We start from the raw sequence: 12,398 nt of genomic DNA, 5'->3' as shown, positions 1-12,398 counted from the left end.
AAATCCTGGAATAGGAATAAAGTGCATCCAGCTTACGTGGAGCCCCAGGAATAGTCAAAGGAGTTTCTAGATTTTTATAGAAAGTTTCCCTCAGAATGTCATGAAGGGGTAACTTTAGAAACTCTTTGGGAGGTTGATCAAAGTCTAAAGCATCTAAAAATGCTTTTGACTTCTTTGAATCAGATTGCAACGGGATAGAGTGTCTCAGACATTTCTCTCAAAAATTTAGAGAAAGAAGTTTGTTCTGGTTTACTAACAGGTTCTTGTAAGGATGGATCTTCATCAGAAGATATGTCATCCTCTGAAACCAGAGGATCTTCAGAATCATCCCAGAGATCTGGATCACGCACCGGAGGTAAACGATCCCGAGACTCTGGTGTCGATGATTCAAAGTGAGCAGACTTTCTGAGTGACTTACCCGACCGTACTGAACCGGTACCGGGAGAAGTGTGTGAAGACGGGTGCCGGGAAGAATCTAACATCGGCATGGGAGCAGTGGACACTGAAGCAATCCTATGAAATGAAACAACCCTAGGAGTAGGTTCCACTAAATGAGACTCAGATACCCTCGGTTCAACTGATAATTCTGGCATGGACATCAAAGAGGTAGAATGATGCGGAACCGAAAGCGCTGCAGCCGATAAAATAGGCTCAACAGCAATCGGCACCGCAGGCTCAGACCGGACCGGCACTGAAACGGTCGGTGTCAAGAGCGCAGGAAGCAGTTGTTGTAACTGTTCTTTCAATTGGACTTGCAATATAGCTGCATATTCGATCATCCAATGAAGGCACCGGTACCGCTCGTTTCTTAGAAGGTACCTTCAGTGCCGCTCTGCGCTCCAGAGATGAGGAGGCCGATGATGAGGCACTCACCTCAATGGGAGCCGAGCGTTTCTGAGGACACCTCAAGGTCTGCAGGACTTGGTTCACTGCTGGTTTGACCTGAAGGCCTGCAGGGATAGGGGAAGGCTTTTTAGCCGGCTTACCTGCTAGGAGCGACAGCGAAGAAGATCCTTGCGGTGTCGATTGTGACGGTGCAGATTTTGATGTGGCAGTCGACGTCTGAGCAGATGTCGATGCACTTTCCATCTTGAAGTTGACGGTTTTTTTAAGGTACGTTTTTGAAGAGAAGCACAACGGTTGCAAGACGAAGCCCTATGATCAGGACCCAAACACTGGAGACACCAATTGTGAGGGTCTGTTTGAGAAATAGGGCGTGCACACCGCTGACACATCTTAAAACCCGATTGAGGGGGCATGAAGGGAAAAACGGCCGCCGCAAAATCGAAAGAGGAGGATTCGATGTTGCCAACAGGCCCAACCGAATAATAACTAAAAAAAAAAAACAAGAACAGAAGAAAAAAACTAGAAAAATAACGCATCGAGCGGGAAGGCAAGAAAGATTTCAATAGCCGTTGAAAAAACGTGACTTCTTAGCTCTACAGAAACTAAGAAACTGGGAACTGCGCACCTACGTCGGGCGGGAGGGCACTCTCGCATGCGTGGTGCGGCATATCTAGAACTTTCTAAGTTCTTAGAGTGCAATCACTCTAAAATTGTCCGTACCGGGTTCCGTCGGTGTCATCACCCATCAGTTAAGAATATGCTGCCTGCTTGTCCTGGGATAATATTCTCTTTGTCCTGTGACAAGTATTATCTTCTATGAACTTGAAGTATCATAACTCTTTACCGTTACTGTAATATACTCCTATCCTGAAATGTAATTCAACTGGAACTGTCCAGATATCTTCTATAATGTAATCCGCCTAGAACCGCAAGGCACAGGCGGAATAGAAATCCCTAATGTAATGTAATGTAATAATGTTCTCTTTTCACATTTCTCACAATAGTTAGACGCACAGTACTTGCACCCCGGGCCTAGTATTCTGTTCTTCAGTATGTGTCTTCAATCTCTCACAGTATCCGGCATCTCTTTTCCTTCTCTCTCCAGATTCGGTTTTCCCCAAACTTCCGTTCCGCTCTTTAATTCTCTGTTAACTTGCAGAAAGCCCTCCCGTCACTAGAGGGAAGTAATGAGTGAGCAGCACTTACCTGCTTTTGCACCTCTTTCCTTGCTGTTTTGCGTAGGTATTCGGATCCGCAGGCTCAAGTATCTCAGCAGATCCATATGGTTCATATTTCAAAAACTGAAAATTAAACGGGAGGGGAAAGAAAAACTTGCAGCCGCCGCACAAGGTAGACCTTGGTTTAGCATGGGGATGTAATGTATTTCAGCGCTGTACCGGTGATTTCGGGATTTGGAAGGGTTGGGGATGTTGGAGAAGAAAGAGATGCGATTAGCTTGGGAAAGATCAGGCAATGACAACCTGGCTGTGATTTGAAAAACTAGAATAACAAGCGCAGGACCCGAGTTCTCTGCCTGTGTTCACAAACACTATGTTATCCCTGCACTTGCATTCTCGTACAAGAGATTAACATGTGAGAGCAGACCCAATTACACTTTTAATCAGTAAGACCCTTTATTTATAAGACGTTAGTCCACTGTGACTGGAATAAGGTAGGTAGATGGGAGAGATAAAAGCAGATCTGGGGCTGGCCTTCCGCAGCCTTTCTTGCTTCTGGAACCTTGTAGAACTTCTCCCTCCCTTATGTGCTTTCTGAGCGGAGCAAACCAGCCAGGACACCTTTCCTCCCACACGTGTTTTTTTTTAAATGTTCGCCGGCGCCAGCAGCATCTTCCACCGCGCAGGTCTGGGCTCCCTTCTGAAATCATGTTCTGGTCGTGGGAGCAAGACCTGACGTCATAAGAGAGTTGCGGCCGCCTATTTTCGCTAGCAACATGGGGATGGGAGAGGCAAAGCAAGGAGGAGCTCAAGGCGGTGATGACGAACGCCAACCTCCCTCCTTACTGCGGCTGAGATTTCTCTTCTGTTTCCCCTTTTCTTACTCCCTCTGTCGTCCGGGTAATATCTTGCGTCTTCCTGCTGGAAACTGGGAAATAAAGAAGAAAGGAAACTAATACTCCCTTTTATTAAACTAGCTAGCAGTTTTTAGCATGGGAAGCTGTGCTGAATGCTCCCCACTGCTCGCGACGCTCATAAGAGTTCCTATGAGCATCCGGAGCAGCGCGAGGCTTTCAGCATGGCTCCCCGCGCTAAAACTGCTGCAGTTTAATAAAAGGAGGCCTAAGGGCTCCTTTTACAAAGGTGAGCTAGGGCCTTAACAATTGGAATAGCGAGCGCCAAATTGCACGCACTAGCCGCTACAACGTCCTTTTGAGCAGGTGGTAGATTTCCAGCTAGCGATAAAACCATTATAGCCCTAAGTGTTTTAAAGGAAAGAAAGGAAACTAAAACAGGAAAGACCAAGGGAAAAAAGGCACAGAAACTAGATCAGAGAATTAGAAAAGAGGAGCAAACATGCTGAGCTATAACAAAGCCAGAGGTACTAAAAGTTGGAAATACATTACTAGTAAATGACTGTAGAAAAAAAGACCCTCACTGTCCATCCAGTCTGCCCAACAAGATTATCAGAGCCTTGCCCACCACTCTTATGTAGGCCATGTTTAAATGCTGGTTGTGGAGTTGCCACCATGCCAACAATGATGGGGATGCTATGTGGTGTATTGTTATCAGTAGTCAATTTACCAGCCAAGATGCCTTCCCCCTGGTCTCCAAAACTTCACAGTTACCCTACTGCCAGAGTTTGGAATAATAAAATGATCAACAAACACCCTCATCTGCCTCTCACCGCAAAACCATAAAAGTCTGTCTGGCATCAGGCTCCATTCCCCCATGATAAAAGTGATAATTTAAAATATTCTGCAGCCAAGTTCAGTTTCAGGAACAGAAAGTATGTTTTTTTTTTACATAGTAGCCTAAGTCAATAGGGAAGGAGTATCCTTTATAGAACAGTGCATAGCACCAGGATCTATAAGAACATAACATAACATAAGAAGTTCCATCTCCTGATCAGACCTTTGGTCTATCAAGTCCGGTGATCCGCACACGCGGAGGCCCAGGCAGGTGTACACCTGGGGTAATTTTTAGTCACCCATATCCCTCTATGCCTCTCGTAAGGAGATGTGCATCTGGTTTGCTTTTAAATCCTAGGACAGTCGATTCCGCTATAACCTCCTCTGGGAGAGCATTCCAGGTGTCAACCACTCTTTGTGTGAAGCAGAACTTCCTGATATTTGTCCTGGACTTGTCCCCCTTTAGCTTCATTCCGTGTCCTCTTGTTCGTGTCAAATTGGACATTGTAAATAATTTTTTTTCCTGCTCTATTTTGTCGATTCCTTTCAGTATTTTGAAGGTCTCGATCATATCCCCTCGCAGTCTCCTTTTCTCAAGGGAGAACAATCCCAGTCTCTTAAGTTGTTCCTCGTATTCCAGTTTCTCCATACCTTTTACTAGCTTCGTTGCTCGTCTCTGCGTCTCTCCAGCAGTTTTATATCCTTTTTTAGGTTGGGAGACCAATGTTGGACACAGTATTCCAAGTAAAGCGGCATTATAACCCTCTCCGATCTACTCATGATTCCCTTTTATATCCTGCCTAACATTCTATTTGCTTTCTTTGACGCCACCGCACATTGTGCCGATGGTTTCAGGGTCCTAACTATCAGTACGCACAGGTCCTTTTCTTGTTTGCTCTTACCCAGAGTTGCTCCTGACATTCTATACTTGTGTTCCTTGTTCTTTCTGCCTAAATGCATTACTTTGCACTTTTCCACATTAAACTTCATCTGCCATTTCTCTGCCCATTTCTCTAATTGCACTCTGCCAAGCCCTGCACTATTACAACTGCTCCTCTAGCAGCCCGACATTTCTTATTTTATCTTAAGTTTTAACGCACCTGTTATTGTGTACTGCTCTGCTAGCTGTCTTCATATATTTGCTCCCTAAGGAGACCGACGACGACGACTCCGCCCACAAATCTTCTCCGGTAGCCTCCCCTTTAAAATCACCTTCTTTGCGGCGCACGCCTTTCGGCTGCTCCTTGTGCACGCTCCTTCATGCAGCTACTTCATAGTTCATTTCTAAACTTCCCCGACAAAGTTCCAAAGAACTTAACAGGTATACTTTTACTTCTGCTTTTAACTATCTTCATAACCTACGGTCTCAATCACGGTCCCTCTTTACCCACCTACCCCCCCCCTCTGTTTTCCCTTCCAAACCATAATACTAATCCTATGGCTTCCATCCCGGTCATATGGGGCCGTCGCCCCCCTCCCTAAACCCTTCCCCCAACTCTTTCAGGCAGTCGATCTAGATATTATACTGCTTTTCCTATTTCCTTAGTTTCTACCATCCATCCTTCTTCACCACAATACTCATCCATAATTAATGTAGATCTTCTAAACGTGCGCTCCATTAAAAATAAACACCACTTAATTCATGATTTAATCCATCAACACAACCTTCACATTCTCTGCTTAACTGAGATTTGGCTAACTCAGGGTGAAGAGGCCTATTTGACCCAAGCCTGCCCCAATAAAAGGGAGATTCCAACTTTGCTTACACAAAAAGGAAGGAGGCCTCGCAGTAATCTATCACACTACTATTAACCTCCACTCTGATCCTCTCTCCAATTACAATAACCATCTGGTTGAAACTCTTCAATTTTCTATAAAAAAAACTCCCCATCTCTTAATTTTCTTCTGACCTACCTACCCCCCCAGCCACTAAATCTTCTCTATCCAAGTTTCAAGTTTAATAAAATCTTTGATTAATCGCTTAACCACATTTCTAAGCGATGAACATTATAAAAAATTACAATCATTGGGGAACAGTACAGTACGTTAACAATTTTACATCCAAACGGACTAAAAGACATACTTAACAAACAGTAAACACAAGGAGAACAGAGGGTGAAATACAAATTTCTTAAAGAAAAGTAAGACAATCAGGGTAAAAAACGAAAGGCAGGGAAAACAAAACAAACAAAAAAAACCCCACAATAAAATAAGAATTTTTAACCAGCAGATTGTTAACTAATTATCAAAAGCATCCTTAAAAAGAAAAGTTTTAAGATTACTCTTAAATTTCTCCAGATTACGTTCTTCCCTTAAGTAAATAGGGAGAGAATTCCAAATTTGAGGAGCAGTGACTGAAAAAATGAATTGCCGTCTTGTATTAACAACCCTAAGAGACAGGATCGTCAGTAGATTTTGTTAATTGGATCTCAGTGTTCTATTTGGAATATACGGAATTAATAATTTATAAATAAAAGCTGGAGTTTTATAAAATAGGGATTTAAAAGTAAGTAAGCATAATTTATATGTTATCCGGTGAGCTATAGGTAGCCAATGCGCTTTCCTAAGAAGAGGAGTTACATGGTCAAATTTCCTAGTTTTAGTTATAAGTTTAATGGAGGCATTTTGAATAATTTGTAAACGTTTTATTTCAGTCAGAGAAATGCCCTTAAAAAGGGCATTATAATAATCAAGTTTAGAGATCACCAAAGAATGAATGAGAATATTAAGAGATTTAGAACATAAGAATTGTGAAAGTGAACGAATTTGACGCAGCCTGTAAAAGGTAGTTTTAACAATATTACTAATGTGATCATGGAAGGTCAATTTATGATCAAAGATCACCCCTAAGATTTTTGTACTGTTAACGGATTGTAGGGGGATTTTTTTTTATAGAAATAGGAGAAACAAGTTTAGTACTATCTTTCCATGGAAAAAGCATCACATTAGTTTTGTTAATATTAAGTGCCAATCTGTTGGTGTCCAACCAGTGATATATTTGATCGAGTTTTCCATTAATTTTTGAAATATCTGAGAAGTTATTAGCATCCAATGGGTGTAAGAGCTGAATATCATCAGCATAGGCAAATACGTGGAAACCTACAGATTGGCATAAGGTCAGTAATGGTGCAAGAAAAATATTGAATAACAGAGGAAAGAATAGATCCTTGAGGGACACCATACGTAGTTTGTGAGGTTTCTGACATTGAGTCTTTAAAAAAAACAGTAGAGGTTCGGTCTGTGAAGTATGATACAAACCAAGAGAGAACTTGGTCTGTAATTCCGATCGATTGAAGTCTATTAAGTAGAAGTTGGTGATCGACCGTATCAAAGGCTGCAGAAAGATCAATCGAGATTAATAATACCGATTGATGGTGATCCAAAAAATATTGTTTGGATGTGGTCATACTAATTAATGAATGTTCTGTACTGTGGTGATGTCTAAAACCGGTTTGATTTGGGTGTAACACGTTGGTTTTTTCAACAAATTCCGAAATTTGATTAAAAACTACTTTTTCCGTCAGTTTTGCTAAGAAGGGATATTAGCTATTGGTCTATAATTAGATGGTTCTTCAGGACTAATTTTTTGATCTTTAATAACAGGTCGGATGATTGATTTTTTCCATGCTTTTGGCATGAGGTTGTGACTTAGGCTTTCTTTAACTAGTGTATGAATAAAGGGGCCGAAAATCTCAAAGTAACGTTTGAAGATGAAAGGAGGGATGGCGTCTGCCTTTGTGCCCTTAATATTAATGGACTTAAGGGTGGATTCTATTTCTTTAAGATTTGGTAATTTGAATTTAGAGCATTTTGAAAATAATGATTGTGAAAAATTTTGGTCTTGTTCAGTTGTTAAATGTTGATTATTCGAGAAAGTATTTCTGATCTTATTAATTTTATCTATAAAATAATCTGCAAGTATCTGGGCAGTAGGTAAGGATTCAGCGTTTTTGGATTGTTGTTTATTTATCCACTCTTATTACTACTATTTCTGACTTCAACATTTCTTACCCTAATTCTATTATTCTTGGGGATTTCAACATACATTTCAACCTTCCTAACCATCATAGCACAGCTAAATTTCTGACTCTAATTTCTGACCTATCCCTAACCCCCCTTTTTTCCATGCCCACCCACTCTGCCGGACATACTATTGACATGATCTTCAGTCCAACAATCATTAGTCATCTTTTTCAAAACTTTCAAACACATCTTCTCCCCTGGTCTGACCACGTTCTTATTAACTTCCAAATATCTTCTCTCACTCAACCTCTCCCCCCTCAACAGAACACTTATATCACCAGAAACATCAATAAAATTACTCTGCCATATATTCAGAATTCATTCAAACTGAAACCACAAGATTTCATTAATCTTACAACAGATGAACAATATTCGCTTTGGAACACTTCAACAAAATCTCTAATAGACCTTCTTGCTCCCCCCTACAACCAAAAAAGAAACCATGGTTTAACGACAAACTTATCCTTCTCCATCGACAACTTAGTTCTATTGAGCACAAATGGCGTACTACCCGATCACATTATTCTCTAATATTATATAAAGAAAGGGCCACTCTTTACAAAATCGCCATACAAGCAGCCAAAAAAGAATACTACTCAAAATCCATAATCACAGCTCATAACTCCTCCGCACTCTTCAGTATAGTTCAATCATTATCCCCTTACTCCAAAAAGAAACCACCCTCACTATCCACACAACCATCAGCTTCTGAGCTTGCACTCTTTTTCGATAACAAAACTGAGATCCGTTCTCACCTTGGACAATCCATCCATACCCCCCCCCCCCAAGATACCTCGGATGAGTCAACTCTTCTACCTTTCAGTACCTGCACCAACTTCAAACTTCCGTCTCTGGACAACCTTCTCAAAGTTCTTCAATCTATAAATACACCAAATAACCCCACAGAGAGTATTCCCCTTCTGCTTCTGAAAATTTTTTTTTACCTTCTTCGGACTTTTCTCTTGGAAATGGTAACAAAAAGTCTCTCAGACAATTGTGTTCCTAAAGCTTGGAAATCTGCTCTTGTTCTTCCAGAATTAAAGAACCAAAACTCAGACCCAACATTGTCAGCAAATTTCCGTCCTATAGCCAACCTCCCTCTTATCTCTAAACTAACAGAGAAAATCATCTATTATCCCAGGACAAGCAGGCAGCATATTCTTAACGTATGGGTAACGTCACCGACGGAGCCCCGGTACGGACCTTTTTAACTAGAAAGTTCTAGTTGGCCGCACCGCGCATGCGCGAGTGCCTTCCCGCCCGACGGAGGAGTGCGTGGTCCCCAGTTTCTTCGTTTCCGCGGAGCGAAGAAGTCGCATGTATTTCAACGGCCGTTGAAATTATTTAGTTTGCCTTCCCACTCGCGTATTTTTTCCAAATTTATTCTTTATCCCAGGACAAGCAGGCATGATATTCTCACATGTGGGTGACGTCATCTACGGAGCCCCAGCGCGGACAGCTTTTCAAGCAAACTTGCTAGAAGTTTCAAGTTTGCACACTGCACCACGCATGTGCTAGCCTTCCTGCCACTAGAGGGCGCATCCCCACCTCGTGGTCCTCAGTTCTTTTTCATCCGCGGAGCCAGAAGCCCTGTGGAGAATTTGTGCTAATTGTGCCTTCTGTCGCCGCGGCTGTGTAGGGTTTTTCGCACGGTCGCTGCGTTTTTTCGTCTCTTTCTTACTTTGTTTCTTTCTTTTTCAAAAAAAAAAAAAAAAAAAAAAGTCTAAAATCTTTCGTATCCGTTACTACCGGGGGCTCCCGGTAGCCGTGGCCGAGGAACCTCGCTTGTTCCCGGCTCTCTTGTGGGCCCATGTCCCGGCCCGTAACGGGCTTTAAAAAGTGCGGGCGCTGTGAAAGACTCCTTTCGATTACTGACCCGCACAGGTGCTGTTTGCGGTGTTTGGGGCCCCAACACCCGACGGCATCCTGCGATAAGTGTGCCACCTTTCAGAAGCGGGCACTTAAACGCCGCAAGGCCCGCATGGCGGAACTTTTCTCTGTGGAGTCCCCGCCGGGGAAGGCCTCGAGTTCGGCCTCGGCTTCGGCCCCGGCCTTGACCTCGGCCTCGACATCGGTCTCGGCCTCAGCTTCGGGACCGTCGGCTTCGCCTCGGGCCTCGGTGCCTTCGAAGCAGCTGCCCTCTTCCAAGGCCTCGGGTAAGTCTCCGCTTCCCTCCTCAGCTCCATCCAAGAAGCCATCCTCGGGCTCGTCGGCGGGTGGGCCCGCCTCAGTGAAGCCCAAGTTGCCAGCGTCCGCTGCCCCGAGGGAATACTCGAGACCGAGGTCGCCCTCTGAGGAGCAGCGGCAGGTCTTGCCGCAGGGGATGTCAATCCCCGTGTTCCAGGAATTGCTCCGGGCGTTAATCGCCTCGGAGCTCACCGGGGCCATTGACCAGCTGCACCAGGCTTCGGCCTCGGCAGCTTCGGCTTCGGAGGCTTCGGCCCCGGTGGCCCCGCAGTTGGCGACCTCGGTCTCGGGTACCGGGGCCTCGGCTCCCGAGGCGCCCACGGCCTCGACCTCGGTGGTTCCCTCGGACCCGGCTTCGCGAGATCCGCCGGAGCGTAGTGTGCGCCCGAAGGACAAGGGGCGCCGAGTACGAAGACTTTCGTCTTCGTCCTCGGGGTCCTCGAGGGGTTCATCTCCCTCGGGCAGGTCTCGAGCGAGGCGCAGGCCGAGGAAGGCTAAGCGGTCTCGGACCTCGCCTCGGCGGCGTGGTCGCTCGTCACCGGCCGGGGGCGGTGCCTTGCAAGTTCGGGATTTGCGTGTCGATAACCCCATTTTGTTCCGGTCTCCGGCCAGGGAGAGCTCTCGGGCTTCCTCGCCCGGGCCGAAGGGGCGGGCCTCGGTGCCTCGGACCCCGGGGGGATCCCCGAGGGGTTCCTCCAGGCGCACCCGGTCTCCGACTCCGTCGAGGTCGCAGGACTGTGCCTCGTTGGGGTCGGGGTCGGGTAGGGAGCCCAGGTACTCCAACCAGGCCTCTCCCTTCGGCTCTGCCGGGAAGTCTCGGTCTCCCTCTCCTCCTGCTAAACCCTCATCCTTTACGAGGTTTGTGCAGGATATGGCTGCGGCTTTGGGTGTTGACTTGTCTGAAGGGTCCATTTACACCAAGGAGTTTTTGGAGGAGCAGGATCTTCCTGCCCCCCCCAGGGAGTCGCCGCGCCTTCCAATTAACAAGGTCCTCTGTCAGACCTTTCTGAGGAATCTTGAGGCTCCATTGACGGTCGCTGTGGTCCCCGCTAAAATGGAGTCTAAGTATCGCACCCTTCCCATCAAGGGGTTTGAGAAGGGCCAACTTTCCCATACTTCGCTCCTGGTGGAATCGGCAGTCAAGAAATCTCAGCCTTCCCGGGTCTCGGCGACGGTCCCGCCTAGTAGGGAGGGCCGGACCCTTGACAAATTTGGGCGCCGTCTCTATGCGAACTCTCTGATGGCTACCAGGGTCCTGAACTATGCCTTCTCGTACTCTTCCTTCCTCCGTACGATGGTGAAGGACCTCCCCTCCTTTCGTGAGGTGATGCCTGAGTCGCATAGGGACCGGTTCGCCACCTTTAGTTCCAACCTGACCCAGCTGCGCCTATATTTATTCCACGCGGTTTATGATGCATTTGAACTCGCCTCGAGGGTGTCCGCCTGTGCAGTGGCCATGCGCCAGCTGGCGTGGCTTCGTACCCTCGAAATGGAGTCCAATTTGCAGGAACGCCTGGCTAATTTGCCTTGCGTTGGCGTGGAATTGTTTGATGACACTTTGGATGCGGCGACGGAGCGACTTTCCAAACAGGAACGCTCCCTGGCCTCCCTGGTGAAGCCGAAGCCTAAGGCGCCTGCCCAGCGTCCCTTCAGGCAGCCTCCGAGGAGATACCCTCAGAAGTCCACACCGGCCTTCTCCTGACCGCCCCCTCGAAGACAGCCCCAGCAGAGTAGAGGCGGCCCCTCTAAACCTGCCGCGCAGGGGGCCGCCAAGGCCGCGCCGTCCTTTTGACGGGATAGGCGGTTGGGGGCGGGCCCTCACCGCAATATCGAGCCACCCCCTCCCCATCGGGGGTCGGCTGACGGCCTTTGCCGGGGCATGGTCGGCGATCACGTCGGACGCATGGGTGCTCCGGATAATCTCAGACGGCTATTCACTAAACTTCTCCTGTCCGCCTCCGGACTTGCCCCCCGGGGCTTGCCCTCCCAATCGGAACCAGCTGGCCCTTCTCCTGGAGGAAGCCAGGGCCTTGTTGAGTCTCAGAGCGGTCGAGGTGGTACCTCGAGATCAGATGGGCCTGGGGTTTTACTCCCGTTACTTTTTGGTCCCAAAAAAGACCGGGGACTTGCGCCCCATTTTGGACCTCCGGAAGCTCAACAAGTTCCTGGTCCGGGAGAAGTTCCGTATGTTATCGCTTCCGGTTCTCTACCCTCTTTTGGAGGAGGGGGATTGGATGTGCTCCCTGGACTTGAAGGAAGCTTACACCCATGTTCCGGTGCATCCCGCTTACCGCAGGTTCTTGCGTTTTCAGGTCGGGGATTTGCACCTGCAGTATCGGGTTCTTCCCTTCGGGCTGGCATCCTCCCCTCGGGTATTCACCAAGTGTATGGTGGTGGTGGCGGCGGCCCTGCGCTCGCGGGGTTTACAGGTCTTTCCCTATCTGGACGATTGGCTGATCAAAGCCCCGTCCAG

The 12,398-nt window shown here is 46.7% G+C and overlaps 1 protein-coding gene across 6 annotated transcripts in view; it reads left to right on the top strand.

Moving 5' to 3' along the window:
• The first annotated feature begins 2,030 nt into the window (after positions 1 to 2,030).
• HSDL1 (hydroxysteroid dehydrogenase like 1) overlaps positions 2,031 to 12,398 on the top strand; it is a 393,114-nt gene continuing 382,746 nt past the window's right edge. For 2 of the 6 annotated variants that reach the window (XM_033941274.1, XM_033941270.1), the window contains exon 1: positions 2,067 to 2,084. Coding sequence is in view for 1 of the 6 variants with exons in the window: in XM_033941271.1 (XP_033797162.1) it covers positions 2,034 to 2,084 (51 nt within the window). In the remaining 5 variants the exon portion in view is untranslated. Of the gene's footprint in view, positions 2,197 to 2,802; positions 2,925 to 12,398 lie in introns of those variants that run through there. The other 4 variants (XM_033941271.1, XM_033941275.1, XM_033941272.1 and 1 more) reach the window with 4 other exon arrangements.

Source organism: Geotrypetes seraphini, chromosome 4 (genome assembly GCF_902459505.1).
Source record: "Geotrypetes seraphini chromosome 4, aGeoSer1.1, whole genome shotgun sequence".
Lineage (NCBI taxonomy): Eukaryota > Metazoa > Chordata > Amphibia > Gymnophiona > Dermophiidae > Geotrypetes > Geotrypetes seraphini.
The sequence above is the reverse complement of the archived record's forward strand: the minus strand, read 5'-3'. Positions and strand labels throughout refer to the sequence as shown.